Source organism: Anomaloglossus baeobatrachus, chromosome 5, assembly GCF_048569485.1.
Source record: "Anomaloglossus baeobatrachus isolate aAnoBae1 chromosome 5, aAnoBae1.hap1, whole genome shotgun sequence".
NCBI lineage: Eukaryota > Metazoa > Chordata > Amphibia > Anura > Aromobatidae > Anomaloglossus > Anomaloglossus baeobatrachus.
The window spans coordinates 28,281,865-28,303,354 of NC_134357.1; the positions used below are offsets into that span (position 1 = coordinate 28,281,865).

Here is a 21,490-nt window from a genome sequence, read left to right on the forward strand (position 1 = left end):
ATGCTGAGACTTGTAGTTCTGCAGCTGCTGTCTGCTCTCCTGCTTACACAAGTGAATGGAGGATGCTGAGACTTGTAGTTCTGCAGCTGCTGTATGCTCTCCTGCTTACACTAGTGAATGGAGGATGCTGAGACTTGTAGTTCTGCAGCTGCTGTCTGCTCTCCTGCATACACTAGTGAATGGAGGATGCTGAGACTTGTAGTTCTGCAGCTGCTGTCTGCTCTCCTGCATACACTAGTGAATGGAGGATGCTGAGACTTGTAGTTCTGCAGCTGCTGTCTGCTCTCCTGCATACACTAGTGAATGGAGGATGCTGAGACTTGTAGTTCTGCACCTGCTGTCTGCTCTCCTCCATACACTAGTGAATGGAGGATGCTGAGACTTGTAGTTCTGCACCTGCTGTCTGCTCTCCTGCATACACTAGTGAATGGAGGATGCTGAGACTTGTAGTTCTGCAGCTGCTGTCTGCTCTCCTGCATACACTAGTGAATGGAGGATGCTGAGACTTGTAGTTCTGCAGCTGCTGTCTGCTCTCCTGCTTACACTAGTGAATGGAGGATGCTGAGACTTGTAGTTCTGCAGCTTCTGTCTGCTCTCCTGCATACACTAGTGAATGGAGGATGCTGAGACTTGTAGTTCTGCAGCTTCTGTCTGCTCTCCTGCATACACTAGTGAATGGAGGATGCTGAGACTTGTAGTTCTGCAGCTGCTCTCTGATCTTCTGCATACACTAGTGAATGGAGGATGCTGAGACTTGTAGTTCTGCAGCTGCTGTCTGCTCTCCTGCATACACTAGTGAATGGAGGATGCTGAGACTTGTAGTTCTGCAGCTGCTGTCTGCTCTCCTGCATACACTAGTGAATGGAGGATGCTGAGACTTGTAGTTCTACAGCTGCTGTCTGCTCTCCTGCATACACTAGTGAATGGAGGATGCTGAGACTTGTAGTTCTGCAGCTGCTGTCTGCTCTCCTGCATACACTAGTGAATGGAGGATGCTGAGACTTGTAGTTCTGCAGCTGCTGTCTGCTCTCCTGCTTACACTAGTGAATGGAGGATGCTGAGACTTGTAGTTCTGCAGCTTCTGTCTGCTCTCCTGCATACACTAGTGAATGGAGGATGCTGAGACTTGTAGTTCTGCAGCTTCTGTCTGCTCTCCTGCATACACTAGTGAATGGAGGATGCTGAGACTTGTAGTTCTGCAGCTGCTCTCTGATCTTCTGCATACACTAGTGAATGGAGGATGCTGAGACTTGTAGTTCTGCAGCTGCTGTCTGCTCTCCTGCATACACTAGTGAATGGAGGATGCTGAGACTTGTAGTTCTGCAGCTGCTGTCTGCTCTCCTGCATACACTAGTGAATGGAGGATGCTGAGACTTGTAGTTCTACAGCTGCTGTCTGCTCTCCTGCATACACTAGTGAATGGAGGATGCTGAGACTTGTAGTTCTGCAGCTGCTGTCTGCTCTCCTGCATACAATGAACATTTTGAAGAAGGAAATGACATCAGACCTTTTTTTTTTTTTTTTTTTTCATCAACAATCTTTAATGGCATTGTGCACTGATTAAAAACGCAGTGAGCAAAAACGCAGCAAAAAACGCACCAAATCGCGGCAAAAACGCATGCGTTTTTGCCGCGTTTTTTTTAGCCGCGGGTGCGTTTTTTAGACAAAAACGCACATAAAAACGCAGCGTGAAAAAAACGCCTAGTGCGCACATAGCCTTAGTCTTCTTGAAAGGGGTTTTACCAAAAAGTTAGTTTTATTGTTACCTATCCAAAGTAAATGATACATTTATGATTGCTGCACTATGTGCAGATTTTTTTTTATGTCAGTTTTGCTTGCACTGCCATTTTTTGTGACAGATTTAACAAACTGTCACTGTCAAGCTAGGTACGGGGGAGTACCAAGTAAACGGCGAAAGGAAAGGGAAACTGCGTCTAGGGAAGGTGGAGATAGGGATTCCTGGCCAAACATACCGCTGGTCCCTAGGGTCCCTCACCACCCTAGATACGTTTCGCACCTAGGTGCCAAGCCAGATACCCGACCCTAGGGTGACCCTAGAGTTGGGCCCTAAATAGGGAAGGGATGGGATGAGCTCTTCGTCAACCCCACTAAACACTAAAGAAGACACACAGAGCCCACACACGGAGAAAGTGCATGAAAAACATATCTCTAGATGCCTCAGGAAGAAGTTCAGCAAAGACCAGCAGCGATCCTACAGATGAGTGCAAGCCGCCTGCTTGCATCCAGAGCTAGTCAAGGAACTAAATATCACCAGCAAAAGTCCAGGGAAAATAAGAGTATTTAAGCCCAAGGGGAAATACAGATGATGAGCAGCTAAAGGGAAGGAGAGCTCTGCAGGGTCCTAAATTGGAAAGGTTGAAAACCCAGAAGAGGAGATACCTACTACACTGAATACTGACAGCAGGAATAGTAGAAAGTCAGGGAGCATTTTGTGCAAACAAATGCTATCACCTTCTATTGCCGGACACCACAGGACTGTTTGTCACCTCTGACACCCGTGACAGTCACTCAATGTTTGATGAAAATGTCTCATCTAAAAAATCAGTTCTGTCTAGAGAAGTTTCTTAAAGCCTCTAATCCATTGATATTTTTCCAGATTGTCCCAATTTGCACAGTAGTTTATTTTATAATAAATTATATAAAGGCGGCACTTATGCACATATGGCCCAATGTGGACGTTTTTGGTGAGTTTTGTTGGCTTTCCTATGAGGATCATAGGCAGGGCTTAAATTGTAAAAAAAGGGATTCACATGTTCAGATGGTGCGAAGGAGTTCAGACAAATAATGACCTGAATTTTCTTTTTGTAGTTAAATTCTTATTTCAACACCAAAGCAACAAATGCTGAAAGCTCATTAACACTGAATGCTACAACCCAGGAAGACTCCTGCACTAACGGTGTCGCTTATGTCGTTAAGGTTGATATTTGTGTCGGGTAAGTTTTTGTTTGCACAGTTCTTGTTCTTTTGTAAAATATTATGTTTAGAAGGATTGAACAATTGCGTTGTCATGATCCAGGCCGGCTTTTCCCTGCTGCTTACTGGCCTGGTCATGTCAGGGGTTAACTTCCCTTCCTCGTTTTGGATCCCAGGACGCTATATATTGCCTCTCTACCTATGGCTCGGTGCCAGTGATATTTCTGCCTTGCAGCTTGTATACTGGCTCTGTTGAGTGTTCCCGATCTGTTCTGCCTCCCTGCTACTGTGTCCTGACTTTGACCATCCCCCGTTTGTCTGCCTGTCCCGGTCCCTGACTTCCCTCTACTGTCTGTTTGTGTTTCCCTCTGCATACCTGATCTTCCAACTTCTGACTCGGTTCTGCTTTATGACTTTAATATTGATCCTCCCTTTGCAGTGACTCGACTTTCCTGGCTAGACCCTGACTGTTTTACTACTCTATTGCCCCCTGATGGTTCGCTTTTTAACTGCCTGCTGAAGTTACTCTGCTGTACTTCAGCTGCCTTTCCGTTAGTGTTTCTTTGTCTCTCCTTCACCACTCTGCTGCCACCTAGTGGGGATTACGCTGTACTGCGTCTTACTAGCCTTTGTACAGCGTAACAGGCGTTTTCTTAGGAGCTTCATACTGTATATAAATTCATTACTAGGTGTCCTGTTATTGGATCCTGTGTTATGTGAAAAGATGAGCGCCACCAAAGGGGAAATAAAGAATTACATTAACATCAATTGAAGCCTGCCTATAGTATGGATATGTTGGGTGCTTCCGATGGGGAGACTCATCATGTAGCTGCTCTCAACTTGGCTAATGGTTGGTGGTCCCGAATGTGGGTCACAATAAATAGGTTATCCAAGCTTTATCTTCAAAGACTATTCTTTTCTTCATCTTGACCTTTGGCCACACACATGAGATGGTCATTAGCCAAACAATGCTACTACTGATCCTTCAACCTGCATCTATTTAGGTTGGCTCTCCCATAGGCAAGCTTCACACGTTCGTGTTTCCCGTACATGTGGCGTCCATTTTCATACGTACCTGAGACACTTACGCAAGCAGACACATTAAATTCTATGGGAGTCCTCACAAGTCTGTGTCTTCATATGAACCATGTGTCCATGTGAGCCACATACGTATCTTTCACACTCTCACTACTGGGGATGTTGGCGGTACTGCGTTCAGCTAGAGAGTAGTGGGCCCACGGGACCACAGGGAGACCCCAGGTCTACCCAAACGTGGCGTAGTTGACTGGGACTGTGGCAGCTGACCCCCAGGACAGGGGCAGACACAGGAACAGGCAGGACTGAGTCTCAAGTACAGACGGGGACTACCAGGGTGGCTCAAGGCAGACAACACAGGTAGGAAGGACAGGCAGAGTCTCAAGCACAGTAGAGCAGGACGGATATGTACAGTCTCAAGCACAACAGGGCAGGGTCCTGGTACAGGCAGGAACTGGAAGAAGGGTCTCTAGCACAAACAGGGCAGGCAGAGTGCAGGTATGGGCAGGACGGGACTTGTACCAGGTGCCAACAGGCAGGACGGGCTGTTAGCCAGGTATGGGCAGGACAGGCTGGACCCAGGAGCCAAAGGCTGAACGGGCTAGGAACCAGGTACTTGCAGGACAGACTGGCCCCAGGAGCCAACAGGCTGGAGAGGCTGGGAACCAGGTACGGGACAGGACACGCTGGACCCAACAACTGACTAGACAGAGTGAACTGACTAACATGATCTATGGTGTTGAACAGGTATCTCCTCTAGTGGGAGATTGCCCTAAATACTCAGCAATAGGCTGAGAGACAGTTCCTGGGAGTGGCGCGCTGGCCCATTAAGAGAGGTGCAGCGGTGCACGCACACTCCTTAAGAGCACAGCACAGACTCTGGGAGGCTGGGGAGGAGAAACCACATGGAGGAGAGGCAGAGACACCAGGCAGTATGAAGGGACTCGGCTGCGGCGGTGAGTGACAGCGCTTCCCTGTATGAGAGCAAGGTGCACATTGACGCAGCGTTACAGTTTCCATCTGATCCACAGAGAAACATGTCAATTTTTTACTGTCAGCAAGGATGAAACACGTACAGCACATGGATGATATCTGTGTGACATCCGTGTTTAACATTGCAAAATATAGGAAAGGCTTTGCAATATAATTCTTCCTTTAATCCATACCAAAAAACATGGATGGCACATTGATGACACACACGTATACATGGATGGCCAAATGGTTGGACAAAACGGACCGTGCAGCACATGCATTTTTTAAATGGATGTGTAAGGGAGGCCATACAGGAGCGCATATTTGCGAGCGACTGATCTCCAGGAGCACATTAGACACTAAGTCGTTCTCAGTCTACTTTGGATGGGTTTGATGTCTCAATGGAGTTATTCTGACACTTTTTCAAGGGTGTCTGCATCAAGCTATTAAATTTGCCTTAAAGGGTGCTTTACACGCTGTGACATCGCTAGCGATTGCTAGCGATGTCGAGCGCGATAGCACCCGCCCCCGTCGTTCGTGCGACATTTGGTGCTCGCTGCCGTAGTTAACATTATCACTACGGCAGCGTCACACGCACATACCTTGTCAGCGACATCGCTGTGACCGCCGAACAATCCCTCCTTCAAGGGGGAGGTGCGTTTGGCGTCATAGCGACGTCACTGTGGCGTCACTAAGTGGCCGGCCAATAGAAGCGGAGGGACGGAGATGAGCAGGACGTAACATCCGCCCACCTCCTTCCTTCCTCATTGCCGGTGGACGCAAGTAAGGAGATGTTCGTCGTTCCTGTGGTGTCACACATAGCGTTGTATGGTGCCGCAGGAACGACGAACAACATCATACCTGTGGTAGCAACGATATTAAGGAAAGGAGCGACGTGTCAACGATCACCGCTTTTGAACGATTTTGCGATCGTTGATCATCGCTCCTTGGTGTCCCACGCTGCGATGTCACTACCGGCGCCGGATGTGCATCACTAACGATGTGACCCTGACGATATATCGGTAGCGATGTTGCAGCGTGTAAAGCACCCTTAATTGCCCGTGACGCACAAACAACGGGGGCGGGTGCGATCGCTAATGCGATCGCATGATATATCGTCGCGTGTGATGCCGCCTTAGTTCCATCTCATGTAGAAAAAAATGGACCATAAAGAAGTCTATGTATCTGCTTTTGGGAAGGCAGAGTAGTTTCAGCACTTTCTTAGAGTACTTTGCTTGAGGAATTGATCAAATGGTTATGGAAAAAGAGTGAATAATTTCTCCCATACAAAGCACAAAAACTTAATTTTCATTCACTTTTTAGCTCCCGGAGACAATCAGCAGAGCTGAGCTGTGTTGATCTGAATCAAGCTCTGATATAAGAATAAACACTTACTATTGAGCTCTGCGTGATGGTTTTCTCTCTGACTGCCTATTCCCTTCTCTGTTCTTCACTCCTCCTCCCCCCGGGCTCCATAGAGGATACTGGGCTGTATCTTATGACAGCTGCAACACATCTCCTCTGAGCAAGACAGACTTGAGATGATTTTTCAAAGTGGATGACAAGCTCAGGAGGCAGGGGGAGGTGGAGAAGTATCTGATAAGTGCAGAGGGAAGCTGATTTCTCTAAGATACTTTTCAAACTATTGAAAAAACTAATAGTATTCAGAGTAGTGATGAGTGGACTCGTAGAAGTGTGTAACGTTGCGCCCTGCAACGTGGGGGTTCCACTCGCTTGCAGCGGTGTGAGGTAGCTTCAGCAACACACGTACACAGTCTCTTCATAGAAATTCCGGCAGTTTATTTAAAAACACTCAGCATAAACTGCCCTCAAACACAAATAATAAGTCCATAATGGAAGTTTTAGCAACTTCCCCACTCTCTGGCTCCTGCCAGCGTACAACTTTAGCCAAGGTTCCTTCCAGCACCCAGGGCCCTCTGCAGACCCCTGTCTGTCTCTCCTCCTGGAGAGATTCGGCCCTACAGCCCTGGTCTGACTTGGCTGCACTCACCTCAGACTCAATATCAGAGCCTTGTGTTCAGCCTCCACACAGGCTGATACACCCAGAGCTCCCGGCTCTGCTCTCACTTGTTTCCAGTCCACACACTGGACGTCTGGAGCTAGTCTCTATCTAGACTGCCCTAGACACACACTCAGAGCTCCCTGCTCTCACTTGTTTCCAGTCCACACACTGGACGTCTGGAGCTAGTCTCTATCTAGACTGCCCTAGACACACTCCACCTAGGTTCAGAGACAGGATTGCTTTAACCCCTGGAGCCACACCCACAGGTGGTTAGGAGTGTGTAATCAGCATCACACACCCTTCCATGGCTCTGCATGTAATGCAATCCTGTGGAACCACAGGTCCCAGCCAACTTCACATTGCAGAGCACCCATGCTTCTGCAAAACATACTGGCCCTTTGTAATACAGCCGGTTGATACGTCACATACCCTCCCCCTCTGTTCAAACCCGTAGGGGAGAACACTTGCCAACGACCTGGGACCGCGAGACAGGGTATCCCCGCCGCCATGCCCCACCAGTCGAGAGGGCCGTCCAAGGTGCCCAAGAGCAGAAGTCCCTGAGACATCGCCCGACACCGTCACCAAACCCTGTCGTGTCAACCTAGGGTTAAAGGACGTCCCCTTTCCGGACCGTTCTCTCCCTGACCCCCCCCCCAGGGTCACAGTAGTAGAGAGATACGTCCTCAGTCAAACCTACAGTCTTGTCCGAACCTAGGCTTACTCGTGTACCCCCAGGGCTACTGTAGGGAACTCTAAGCTCATAGCGTCCAACATCTACAGTACATCGCAGGGTACTTCTCTGTCGGTGATTCCTTTTATCGCGTGTCTTAACTACTGGACCGACACGCCATCTTCCACTTCTTTCCTCTGAACAACGGGGAGAAGACGGCTGCTGTCCCCCACACAGTTGGCGAAGCTGCTCCTCAATTTTCAGGTTTTCTTGCCTCAACCGCTCCATGTCACGTACATGGTATACCCGATATCCAAGAAGGCTTCGAATGTTTCCAAGACTCTCTACTGTCCTGACACAGACGAACGGAACCATACCAGCTTCCCTGGTATCTTGCGCTCATTAGCAGCAGGGATTCTTAATCTCACCAATCCCGACTTATTCACCATGTCTTGCATGACTCGTCCGGTTCTTCCAATGACTCTCCCCACCAGAGCCCAGGGTACTTGGACGATATCTTCCGCCAGACTCTGCGCTTTCCTTTTATACTCTAGCTGTCTAGTGGCTTCCTCATTTTGCAGTTGGACCTGCCACTTCATACGAACACATCTGAAGTAATTTCACTGGTGGACAATATCACTAACTGTTCAGCCTCTGGGGTACAATAGACCTCACACGCTTCCACAGCTCTCTTAAAGTCATCATGCATGCACTCGATGGCACACGCTTCTCTTAAGTCCTCAGGTATATCCACCATGCACTTGACTACAGAAGTCTCATTCATCCCTGCCGCTTCCACATGCTTGTCCAGTTTCGCTTCCAGAGTCATCTCTCTTTGGGCCTCCCCTGCTTCAACAAGGTTGGTCAGGATCAACACTCGCTGCTCCATCTGTTCCAAGGCTACCTGGGACCTGGACTGGTACTCTGCCAAGTGACTTCGGAGCTCAGCCACTTCTTTCTCCAGCTCCCTTACTCGACTCTCAGTAGCCTGCCTAAGAAGTATCTCTTGTTGCAGATGGTCTTTGCTCATCCTCTTGAATGACTCTTCACTTGCGGACCTCTCTGGTCTATGACACCCTCTTTCCGAGACTTCTTCCACATCTACACCTCTGGCTTTTTCGTGGGGATCAACTTTGTCATAGTCACCCCTCTCTTGGGTCTCAGCTGCTTCCTCTTCAGCTGCCTCACAGATAAGTGTCTCGTCAGCTCGCTCAGAAGCGGGAGAGAATTCGGCTTTCAACTCTCGGGTCGACTCCTTCTCCATGGCTTCATTGCACGGACCACTGTTGTCCCAATGTATCGGTTTCTCTGGTAGCACGTCATCGCTTGCCAGTGTCCCGCCTCAGCTGCAGAACCTTTGGGTTTCTTACTCGTCTTACCCACGACCTTCTCTATATCCTCCATCTTGGTTTTACCAAGCAGGTCAGGCAGGCTCTCAGTCCTGGATGAGACCTCTGGTCCAGACTTCACCTCCTCAGAGGCTCTCTTCACTTCAGCGCCAGCTGTTTCTTGGGTTTTCACTGCATTACCTTCAACTTCCTCTGGGGTCTCTGCCGTGTCACCCTCAGCGTGGGTGTCACACCCTTCAACATGGCACTCTGTTCCTTTTAGAGATTTGGGGCTGAATTCGCTGTCATCCTCCCCAGCACGAGGTAGTTCATCAGTCTGCTCACCGTGACTGTTGTGGATTATTCCTCCTCCCTCACTCTCTAGGATTCCATTTCCTATACCACTCTCACTTGATAGACAATCAGCTTCACACTTGGAAATTATAGAGACCACCACCATTACAGCCTTGGTGGGCTCCTTGCCTGCAATTGCAGCCTGCTGATTTCTGACGTCACAATGTGTCAGGTCAGTTTCTGATTCCTCTTTCTCTTGTAGGATATCACCATCTGACTCTACCATAGCAGTTGTTACTGGCACCATGTCTTCATTAACCAGGCATGTCACTTTCTCTGCATCCTCAGATGGCATACACTGTGCCCCCTCTCGGCGCTTATTACGTCTTCGGCGTCGAGAGGATGTTTTACCCTTCTCGCTCATCTTTACGTCACTGTACTCGTTTGTCCCCTTTCTAGAGTCAGTGTCTTTACTGAAGTCATCATCACTCCCCCTGGTGTCCTGGACTAACATGTCCCCGCTTAACCAGGTGTCAGTCTCCTCCCCTGAAACTACTTGGGATTTAGTGGTCAGACTGTCACTTCCCTTTGGAGACGTCACTAACTTGGGTCCGTCCATCATTTTCTTTGGTCACCCCTAACTTAGGACAGTCAATTGTAGGAGGTGCTATCTCCTCCTTACCACACATAACTGCACAACAAGGACCCCTTTTAACCTCATACGGTAAACAGGCTGTCTTAGGCGGGGGCCGACTCATTCCGGTGTAATCGGTCCCGGCCTCTGTCTTCCATAAGTCCTTAAACAACTCAAAGTCCTGTCCTATGATAACGGGATAGATCAAATCCCGAACCACACCCACGTCTGGGCGCCCCATACGGTCGGGCGTCTGAATCATCACTCTGGCCAGAGGATATTCTTTAGTGGTCCCATGCACACAGCTTCCTTCTATTGTCCTACCATCCATAAAATGAAGATTGGGCATGGGTCTCACTAAGGTCAGCCGGCTCCCCGGGTCTAACAGACCAGACAAACGTAGCCCATTCAAGTCCACGGAGCACTTCTGTGGCCTCACATCGGATGGATAGCCTATACTGCAGGTAGGACATAGGTAAGGCGAATCCCATTGCCCCTTGCTATAGTCCACCTGTTCGGCTTGTGAATGCTCCACCCCCTTTTGGGCCACCACCCCTCTTTGGGACTCCGCCCCTTTTGGGCAACCACCCCTTTTGGGACTCCGCCCCCTTTTGGGCAACCACCCCTTTTGGGACTCCGCCCCCTTTTGGGCAACCACCCCTTTTCGGGACTCCCATCACACCGTTCGCCCTTATCTCCCTGAGCACCTAGTGTCCATACTGGGCACCGAAGGAAACGCTCAAACTGGTCCATGGCTGCGACATCGCTACACACTAACAGCTCCTGCTGTCCCTGGACCAGGAACTGGTACAGCTCCTCCAGAACGTCCGCAGGGACCATTCCCTCTTTTTGGCATTCAGCCCCCACTGCTGTCACTGGACCTCCTGGTACATGCTGTTGGTGCTGCTGGCTCTGCAGCAGCTGGTTCAGGAGCCCCTCCATGCTGCAACGAGAAGAGGAACAGGAGGGGCGCTCCAATGGGTAATACCCGGTGGTCAAAGACAGGGGGGGGTTAGAGAACCACTAACCTTTCCGGGTTGTACCACCCGTACAACCAGGATCTCCAGCCTGTGGTGTATCACTGCTCACCAAGCAGGGCCTCGCAATTCCAGCTGGCCTGGAACCTCCAGTCACTGGTCTCTCGCCACTGCAGCACAGAACCCTGCAGACCCACTGATTCACCGCCAGGTGCTTGAGAGCGCTGTCACTGTTCGTGGACCCGCCGATCCACCGCCAGCTGCTTGAGTGCGCAGACAAAATTTTCGTGGACCCGCCGATCCACCGTAAACCACTTGTATCCAGAGGAATACGTCCTAGAACGTTACTCTCAGCAACCAGGCTGCATTGCCCCTAGCAACCAGACCGCATGCCCGCATTCTCCACCATATGTAACGTTGCGCCCTGCAACGTGGGGGTTCCAGTCGCTTGCAGCGGTGTGAGGTAGCTTCAGCAACACACGAACACAGTCTCTTCATAGAAATTCCGGCAGTTTATTTAAAAACACTCAGCATAAACTGCCCTCAAACACAAATAATGAGTCCATAATGGAAGTATTAGCAACTTCCCCACTCTCTGGCTCCTGTCAGCGTACAACTTTAGCCAAGGTTCCTTCCAGCACCCAGGGCCCTCTGCAGACCCCTGTCTGTCTCTCCTCCTGGAGAGATTCGGCCCTACAGCCCTGGTCTGACTTGGCTGCACTCACCTCAGACTTAATATCAGAGCCTTGTGTTCAGCCTCCACACAGGCTGATACACCCAGAGCTCCCGGCTCTGCTCTCACTTGTTTCCAGTCCACACACTGGACGTCTGGAGCTAGTCTCTATCTAGACTGCCCTAGACACACTCCCCCTAGGTTCAGAGACAGGATTGCGTTAACCCCTGGAGCCACACCCACAGTTGGTAAGGAGTGTGTAATCAGCATCACACACCCTTCCATGGCTCTGCATGTAATGCAATCCTGTGGAACCACAGGTCCCAGCCAACGTCACATTGCAGAGCACCCATGCTTCTGCAAAACATACTGGCCCTTTGTAATACAGCCGGTTGATACGTCACAAGTGTCTGCAGGTGCCTCACCTCTTGGGATCTCCAGCAGACCCTTTTTTATACTTGGGATTTGTGCACAAAGTGTATAAACCAATGTTTAGATTAACAGCTGATCGGCTGGTGCCAGCTCCAGAGTCTTCTTTATTCAAATTTTGCAGGTTTCTGCTGACCTAATCTGGGCTGGCCTTTGGCTAGATGTGTCACTGATGTTGCCTTCTTCCTCCGTCTTGCTCTGCCAAGAGGAGGAAGAAGCCTTAGATCTTTGATGGACTGAACAAGGCACAGACCATAGCTCATCACTTGATCCATGCCTGGCACTGCTACTATGTCAAAACCAACACAATGTAATAGTCCATCCAAGGAACATTGGGACACGTGACCAATCTGACCTTAATTCAGGTAAATTTCAGAACTAAAAAGAGACAAAAAAAATCAAGATGTATAGGAGGAACCCAGACTAGTTGGAGTTTGCAGTAGACACTAGTTTGTCCTCCCTCTCTGCTAGGAATGTGAAGACCTCGATCGCGGCATATCGGGGTTAGTAGTATAGAACTTGGGACAAGCTGCTCATCCAAATATTTTCAAAAAATAAAAAAAATATCTCCCGCAAGGACAAGGAGTTGGTTTTAATTTTGTAACCTCTTTGGAATTTGATGAATGCCGTTGTCAAGTCACGGCCAGAAGTGATCAATCAAAATGATCAAACTGTAGTAAAAACTAATTGAAATACAATAACATTTTCCCATTTTGTCTTTATTCTTTTTAGTTATCATGGAAGTCGAAGGAGGACTAATATGATATTACTTGACATTAATCAACTGACTGGATATCCAATTGACCGAAGCTCAGTCTACGATGTGAGTGTCAGGAATCTGTGTGAAATGATCGTAATACAAGTCAAGAGGTTACCTACTAAATTTAAAGGAGTTGTCCATACTTTTATTTTGCATCAAAAGCTTTTGCACTGTCCAAAAATTAATTTAAAAAAGGCTGATCTTCTTGAGTATCACTCCTCAAAGCTCCTGCTGATCTCCGAGCCTTTGACAGCTAAAGAAAACTTTTAGGCACAGCATGGTTCACATGTCATCCCAAGCAGAGAAAAAGACTGACTGCTTGGCATTGGCAGACACAAACAGAAAAGGGCCCCTGTGCAAGGGCAATATATGGGCCCTTTGTAGTCCATACTGCACGAATCCACCTGCTTTGGAGGTAGAAGTGGGCTTCCTTTACCCTTTGGGCCCCTGTGCAGCTGAACAGGTTGGACCAATGATATTTTCGCTCCACCTTCTTGGCTCTCTCCATAAGTCCCAAAGATAGTGAAGGGAGTGGGACCATGCATGACAAACTACTGATCCATTCAGATGTCTTCTCACTGTGGTCATGGTATAAAGAGGAATGGGGGGGGCTCCGAATAAGGGTTGGGAGTCCCAGCTATTGGTGGTCATAGTAATCGTAAATTCATCACCTTGTGGAAAATTCCTTTAAGATCTCCTCAAAGTATTTCCTTACACCTCCGGCTAAAACGCAGTTGTTTTTTCTTTGTCTTCCTTTTTAGCTATTGAACAGAGAACAAATATCGGAATATGGATTTAAAGACAATCACGTGTATATGTACCTGAAATATGTGAGTACTCGCCTGTCCTCCAACTTCATCATAAATTCACTTCAAGACTCCTCATACATCGTATAACATCATTGATATTCTACAGATTGAAACTGGCACTGACGTCTGCTTCACCGTGAGAGCTTACCAGGGAAATCGGGTGTTATCCTATCGCAGCGCCACCGTTATCGCCCGAGATTATTATTATGCAGGTAACGCATCTAACTTATATATTGAAATAAGATCTGTCTGTGCGGTTTCTGTCATTCACTTCTCATATATAGGCAGTCACACCCTTTCCCGCTCTACTTAAATTCCAACCCTCCAAGTACAGCCATGGCCAACATTATCCAAAAATGGTGTAATCTGTGCCAAATCATTTAGCTCATGTAGAGACCAAAGACCAGATACAGATCCCTAACACACAGAAGGACTATAAAATTCCTGGGACATTCACATGTTCCTCTTCCAACGTGGTGTACTTAATCCTGTGCACTATATGTCCTATTGGGGGCCTCTATGTTGGAGAAATAGGACAGAGACTGAGAGCAAGGATGAGATCTCACCGCCACACAATTACAGACAAAAAAATCCATTGACCTGTGGCCAAACATTTCTGTGCTTCAGGACACAACATAAACCATATAAAAGTTGTCATATTAAAAGGCAACTTCAGATCACAGAGCCATCGCAGGGTCTGGGAATACAAATTCATTAAAATGTTTAACTCTGTGGACACAGGACTCTACCAGTCAGGAGGATTTATGGACCATTACAAAATCTGAGGAGTCTGCTCCAGAGATTTGCTAGACCTCTGATCCTACATGGATATTGGGACAATAAAACTCTCACACCACTAATCAAAGCTAATTAAGGATTCACTTTCTAAGCTCAGTGTTTGTTTATTTAAATGTCTTTTATTATGCCATCCCTCTGCTCTGTTTGTGCATATATTTGTGTTTCTTTAGATATTTTGTCATACCATGCCTGATGAAGGGACCTGAGATGTCTCAAAAGCTTGCTTTGTAACATCACTTTATTTTATTTTAGTTAGCCATTAAAAGGTATCACAAGATTATAATTTTGTTCCTCTCACTGAGAACATTCAATAATTTTCAACTGGCTAACATGGTACCAAAACCTTTTCACTTGTAACTAAATAATTTAGTGACATAGAAACCCTCGATTAGTTGGTCAATAATACAGCAATCAATGGGTGAAAAATTGTATAAGCTTTATTTATTGCAGGCAAAAGATAGTGGATCAATGTTTACCGAATGTTGGGGCAAATTACGCCAGCACACATTTTTTTAAGCATGGTATAACACAATGCTACATAAGAGCGGAAGACCCTATAATAACCAAAATAAGTAAATAATTGTAGCTAACACCGATCAAAAAATGAAAAAGCCATCCCATTGAGACAAGTTGTGCCCAATCAAGATGGGCTACTCTAGTATTAAAACCTGACCCTGCGTCATCGACATCAGTGTGAATAAGGGCAGAGAAGCACAGTGCTCCGGCTCCAGTACCTGTCCATGGGGAGCTATATAGATGACGTGCTCAGCTCAGATTGATGTACAGAGTACAAAAAAAACTCAGAAAAACAAAAAAAAATGAGTCAGAGTATAAGTTGTATACGTGAAATGTTTTTTCTATATTTATTTTTTGTGCTCTGCACAAATGGGGGCCTGGTCTCCTCCTCTGAGGTAGGCAATTCATCTAGATCAGGGGCGTCATACTTATTTTCACCAAGGGCCACATCAGCATTATGGTCACTTTATAAGGATTGCAATATTTATTATCTTATGTAGTTTACTATACATAACATTACGCTATAAATAATGGAGCAAGGTTAGGAAATTAATTTTCACAAGGAGGCACGTGACTGTTGGGAAGGGCTGAACTAAAAGGCTGAAACTTCATTCTGCTCAATATTAATATTAACTATTAATTATAATTATTATTTAATAATAATAATTGTATCACTTAATATTGAGTAAAATTAAGTATGCCGATATCATAGATATATACAGCAGAAGCCCCCACATAGTCTTCTATATATGTACAGCAGAAGTCCCCACATAGGCGTCTATATATATCAAATGCAGGAGAAACACCGGGCACTGCTGGAAATCCTCAGCCGTCGCTATTTTTGTACCTTTTGGGATACACAAAGGCTGTATGGGTGCACAATCCTTATAAGTTAAGTCCATCTGTAGAATCCATCCGGAAGAAAGAAAGGCAGGTCCTGCCGAAGCACATTTGTGTGAGACGGCGTGCCGTCATCCTTACCCCACTGCCTCTTCCCACCTGCCCCCACTCTTGATGTATCTGAACTGCGTTCAAGATAAATTGCGAACACTGAAGTATGGTGGTTGCTGCCTTTCTTTCTTCCAGATGGATTCTTTTTTTTATATATAATATATATATATATATATATATATATACACGTATATACACAGCAGAAGCCTTCATATAGCCTCTTAAAAAGAGCACAAGCCCCACATAGCCTCCTATATACAGGGTGAGCTCCACATAATCTCCTATGTAGAGCATGAGCACCACATAGCCTCCTTTATACAGCATGAGTCCCCACATGGTCTCCTATATAGAGCATAAGCCCCACATAGCTTCCTATATAGAGCATGAGCCCCAAATAGCCCCCTATATATGGCATGAGGCCCCACATAGTTTCATATAGAGGGTGATCCCCCACATAGCCTACTATATACAACATGAATCCCCCACATAGTCTCCTATATTCAGTATAAGCCCCCACCTATCCTTCTATATAGAGCAGGAGCACCCACATAACCTCCGATATATAGCGTGAGCCCCATATAGTCTCCTATATTGAGCATGAACCCCCAGATTCCTATATATATTATGAGACCACACATAGCCTCCTGTATACAACATGAGTACCACGCTTTTGCTCCGTCCTCTATCACAAGACTGAACAATGCTGACGACGACATAGTTCAATGTGCCATTTGCAGTAGATCCCGGCTGCAAGCAAGAAGTTTGAGGCCAAACCCCAGATCTTTTATGCTAGCGATGCCCCTGCTGCTCAGTCTGGTTTTCCATATGGGGGAAAGTGGAGAAACAGTCATTCTATGTCCTGACCTCATGGGCCAAGGAAAATTACATGGCTAATACAACAGGATCCTGAAGCAGCAGACCACTCAATGTACAGATGACTTTGGAGTCACTAGGGTCTATTTCATATCGTATGATCACTATCATACATGTATGGGAGATGTGTTCAGGAGTCATACAGGGCAGGCTCCAGAGCTGGTGACCCCCTTAGATGCCGCAGTCAATATCAACCAAGGCATTTAAATGGTTAGACATAGGGGAAGAGCCCTGGTTACCCTATTCAGCCCGCAATTACATGGAGGTTAATAAGGTAGCAGGAAAATGAACATAGATTTCAGTACAGAATAATATAGAAGCAATAACTAACAGGTTCAAATCTTCTAGTAGGGCTATAAAAGGAAGAATTTTTTGAAAAAAAACAGTCATAAAAATTCTTGGCCTTCAGTTCTTGGTCATCCAGACAGCTTTGCTTTATGGAAGTAAAATAATAAGTAATTGTGTCTCGTTGGTGCCGCCCCAGGCTTTGGGTCTGTAACAATGAGTATGTCATCCTAACAGTTCTTGAAATGTTTTTCCAACTTTAACGCTGAAGCTAAAAAATGTTGTTTTTTTTTTCAATTTGAGATCATGACAATAATTTATGGGATTATTTTTCCTCTTTTTAATTGCAGTTGATGTCGCTTCTGCATCATACGACCATCCCTGCTCTCCTTTACTTGAGGTAAGGACAGGAATAATGTCCCTACATGCCATTTCTAAGTCTATAAAAGACTAAATTCTGAAATGTTTTCCTAAAAGATATTTATAGGAGAGCTGTGACCTCTTCTGAAGGTGTCAGTTTCAGTAGGCTGCCTCCATAAGTCTTAAGGGTGCTTTACACCAGACGATCTATCGTGTGATAGATCGTCAGGGTCAAGGTTTTCGTGATGCACATCCGGCATCGCTTGCGACGTCAGGATGTGTGACACCTCCTAGTGACGCAGTATCGCTCACAAGTCGTGAGTCATGTACTGGTCGCTAGGTTTCATAAAATCGTTTATTTTACTTTGTTCCGGTTGTTCATCGTTCCCGTGGCAGCACACGTCGCTCCGTGTGACACCACGGGAACGATGAACAGCAGCTTACCTGAGACCCGCGGCTCCCACCGGTTATGTGGAAGGAAGGAGGTGGGCGGGATGTTTACATCCCACTCATCTCCACCCCTCCGCTTCTATTGGCCGGCGACCATGTGACGTCGCTTTGACGCCGAACATCCCTCCCACTCCAGGAAGTGGATGTTCGCCGCCCTCAGCGACGTCGCACGGGAGGTAAGTACTTGTGACGGGGGGTTAACGACTTTGTGCGCCACGGGCAATCAATTGCCTGTGACGCACAAACGACGGGGGTGGGTACGATCGATCGTGAAATTGCACGATCGGTCGTCACGTGTAAAGCAGGCATTAAGGGGGCTTTACACACTACGATATCGTTAATGTTTTATCATCGGGGTCACTGTGTTTGTGACTCACATCCGGCGCCATTAACGATATCGCAGCGTGTGACACTTTTGTGCGACCTAAAACGATCACAAAAGTGGCAAAAAACGTTTGCCATGGAGAGCTCGTCCTAAAACCAAAGATCGTTTATTTCTAATTAGCGATGTTGTTCCTCATTCCTGCGGCAGCACACATCGCTACGTGTGACACCGCAGGATCGAGGAACATCTCCTTACCTGCCTCCACCGGCTATGCGTAGGGAAAGAGGTGGGCGGGATGTTTACGTCCCGCTCATCTCCGCCCCTCCGCTTCTATTGGACGCCTGCCGTGTGATGTCGCTGTAACGCCGAACGACCCGCCCCCTTAGAAATGAGGCGGATCGCTGGCCAGAGAGATGTCGCTGGGCAGGTAAGCCGTGTGACGGGCAGCGATATGCCCATGTTGCACAAACGAGGGGGCGGGTACACACGATAGCGATATCGTTACCAATATCGCTCCCGTGTAAAGCCCGCTTTAGGGTTGTGTATCCCTTGTTCATACTGAGAATTACAAATAAGTCCTTACTTCAAAGAAGAAGAGAATCTATTAAGTCAGTACGCATGAACTTCATGGGACCCAAATGTAAGATGATGCCGGCTGCTTACAGAATGAAGAACCTTTCTAAATCAATTCTCAACCAATTGTTTTTGCAAATTAGTTGGGAACAAATTTAATGGTCTGATCCATGAAATACCAAGGGAGAGAACCAATTGGATGGCAATTTTATCCATTACACCTGTCCATTCCAGTGACTTTGGTTAAGGTCAAATTTGACACCTGATTACAGGATTTAGGTGTAATTTCTTGAGATGAGTAAATATTTTCAAGGTGCCCAAATCCAAATTTGTGCAACTGGCTAAAGGCAAATCCAGCAAAATGGCAGCTGATATAAGACTTAATAGGGCTAAGGGGTTAAAATATGAAAAAATATTGTGATGCTAGACACTATGAGCAGTATGAACAGAAGTGTAGTCAGACAAGCCAGGATCATAATCCAGAAGGCAACATATAAAGTCTAAGGAGCAGACTGAGATATGGTCAGGAAGAGGTCTGAGGTCAAAAGCCGGGAGGTAGCGTATAAGGTTCAGGCAGCAAACAAAGATGTGGTCAGAAAGAGTTCTGAGGTCAGAAGCCGGGAGGTAACGTATAAGGTTCAGGGAGCAGACAGAGACATGGTCAGGAACTGGTCCGAGGTCAGAAGCTGGAAGGTAATGTATAGGGTTCAGGCAGCAGACAGAGGCATGGTCCGAGGTCAGAAGCCAAGATCAGAACACTTACACCAGACAGGAGCCAAGAGCACACTGAGCAAACAGAAAGTACAACTGGCGAAATTCAGACTGATCAAGTCCAGTAAAGAAACAGGAATGAGGCACATCTGTGAAGGCACCACCAAAAACCAGCGTGGACCCTAGTGCTAGTAGTCCTCTCCCCCCAGGACTACTCCTCCTACTATACTCCTCTCCCCCCAGAGCTACTCCTCCTATTATACTCCTCTCCCCCCAGGACTACTCCTCCTATTATACTCCTCTCTCCTCAGGACTACTACTCCGATTATCCTCCTCTCCCCCCAGGACTACTCCTCCTATTATACTCCTCTCCCCCCAGGAATACTCTCCTATTATACTCCTCCCCCCTCAGGACTACTCCTCCTATTATACTCCTCTCTCCTCAGGACTACTACACCTATTATCCTCCTCTCCCTCCAGGACTACTCCTATTATCCTCCTCACCTCCCAGGACTACTCCTCCTATTATACTCCTCTCTCCCCAGGACTACTCCTCCTATTATACTCCTCCTATTATACTCCTCCTATTATAGTCCTCCTATTATACTCCTCCTATTATAGCCCTCCTATTATACTCCTAACTGAGGGGTGAGCAGGATTGGGGATGGAGCACGATGGGAGGTGCGCAGCATGGGGGGATGAAGCGCGATGGGTGGTGCACAGCTTGGGGGGATGAAGCACAATAGGGGTGTGCAGCATGGGGGGATGGAGCATGATGGGGGTGTGCAACATGCAGGATGGAGCACGATGGGGGTGCGCAGCATGGGGGATGGAGCACGATGGGGGTGTGCAGCATGGGGGATGGAGCACGATGGGGGGGTGTGCAGCATGCGGGATGGAGCATGATGGGGGTGCACACCTCCCCCCAAAACACACACAAACCGCCACACACGTACCGCACAACACACCACACACTCACTGGGAACCACAAACACCGCCCTACACAGACACCCACACACACAGACAACGCTGCACACACACAACACCCAACACACAAACACCGTGGCACACACAAATATACGCACACACCGCGCAACACACACACACTGCACAAAACATACCTAATCCCAAAACACACACGCACCCCACATACACACAAACCGCGCAACACACACAGCACCACACACAACGCTGCAGACACACAGCACTCCACAAACAACGCAACACACACAACGCAACACACAAACAACACCGCTCTCACACACCCGCACACCCAGAACATTTACAGCGCCCTACACAAACACTTGGCAACTACACACAACAACATCTATATATATATATATATATATATATATAACAAAAAACATACATTAACCACACAATAAATTCTAGAATACCCGATGCGTTAGAATCGGGCCACCATCTAGTTAAGTAATATAGGGATTAGGGCCTTGACGGTCAGATTCCTACCAATGGGAACCTACAAAGCTGAGAGTTCGGTGTTATACATAGTAGTGCAGTAGATTATTCAATTGAGACAATTCATTTTGGCGTTGGGCGGCACCGGGATGAGACGGCTCTTGACTACGGTCAGATGGAGGTATTTCATGTTCATGAAGGAACTAGGAACTGATTTTTATTTGGATTTGGGTTTTTCATATGGTAGCAGATACATTTGGCCAATACATTGTAAGACTAAACCATTTGACAGTAACTGGATATTTCTTTCTTTCTCCAGGGTTAATCTTGGTGGCTTCCTATGGATCACCTTTCAGGATATTAGACATTCCGAAACCATGTAGAGAAGTTGTAGGGTTTAGTTTGCAAACCGCAAGCCTGAAATATCATCTACAAAACCTGAGCAGAAGAGACAAATCAAGAAAAAATTCAACTGAAAAACATAAGAACTAAAGGAGAAACTCACTGCATTCATTGTGTGGTTTTATCTACAGCTCAAAGAAAGTGAGATCACACTTCATCATTTATGACCAAGTTGACTTTCTCTAATTTTTAAGTCCTTTCTGTGATATTTCTTCTGTGGTTTCTTTATGAAATAAAGAAAAAATACAATCAGCTTTCAGCATTGTCTCCAGCTTGTTTTTTTTCGTGT

General features: G+C 47.0%; 1 protein-coding gene across 1 annotated transcript in view; it reads left to right on the forward strand.

Moving 5' to 3' along the window:
* Positions 1-21,460, forward strand: part of LOC142310728 (ovostatin-like) — a 175,169-nt gene extending 153,709 nt beyond the window's left edge. The window contains exons 33-38 of the mRNA XM_075348354.1: positions 2,830-2,954; positions 12,702-12,792; positions 13,491-13,559; positions 13,645-13,750; positions 17,312-17,361; positions 21,119-21,460. Coding sequence (XP_075204469.1) covers positions 2,830-2,954; positions 12,702-12,792; positions 13,491-13,559; positions 13,645-13,750; positions 17,312-17,361; positions 21,119-21,124 — 447 coding nt within the window. The 3' untranslated portion in view covers positions 21,125-21,460. The remainder of the gene's footprint in view (positions 1-2,829; positions 2,955-12,701; positions 12,793-13,490; positions 13,560-13,644; positions 13,751-17,311; positions 17,362-21,118) is intronic.
* Positions 21,461-21,490: the final 30 nt, after the last annotated feature.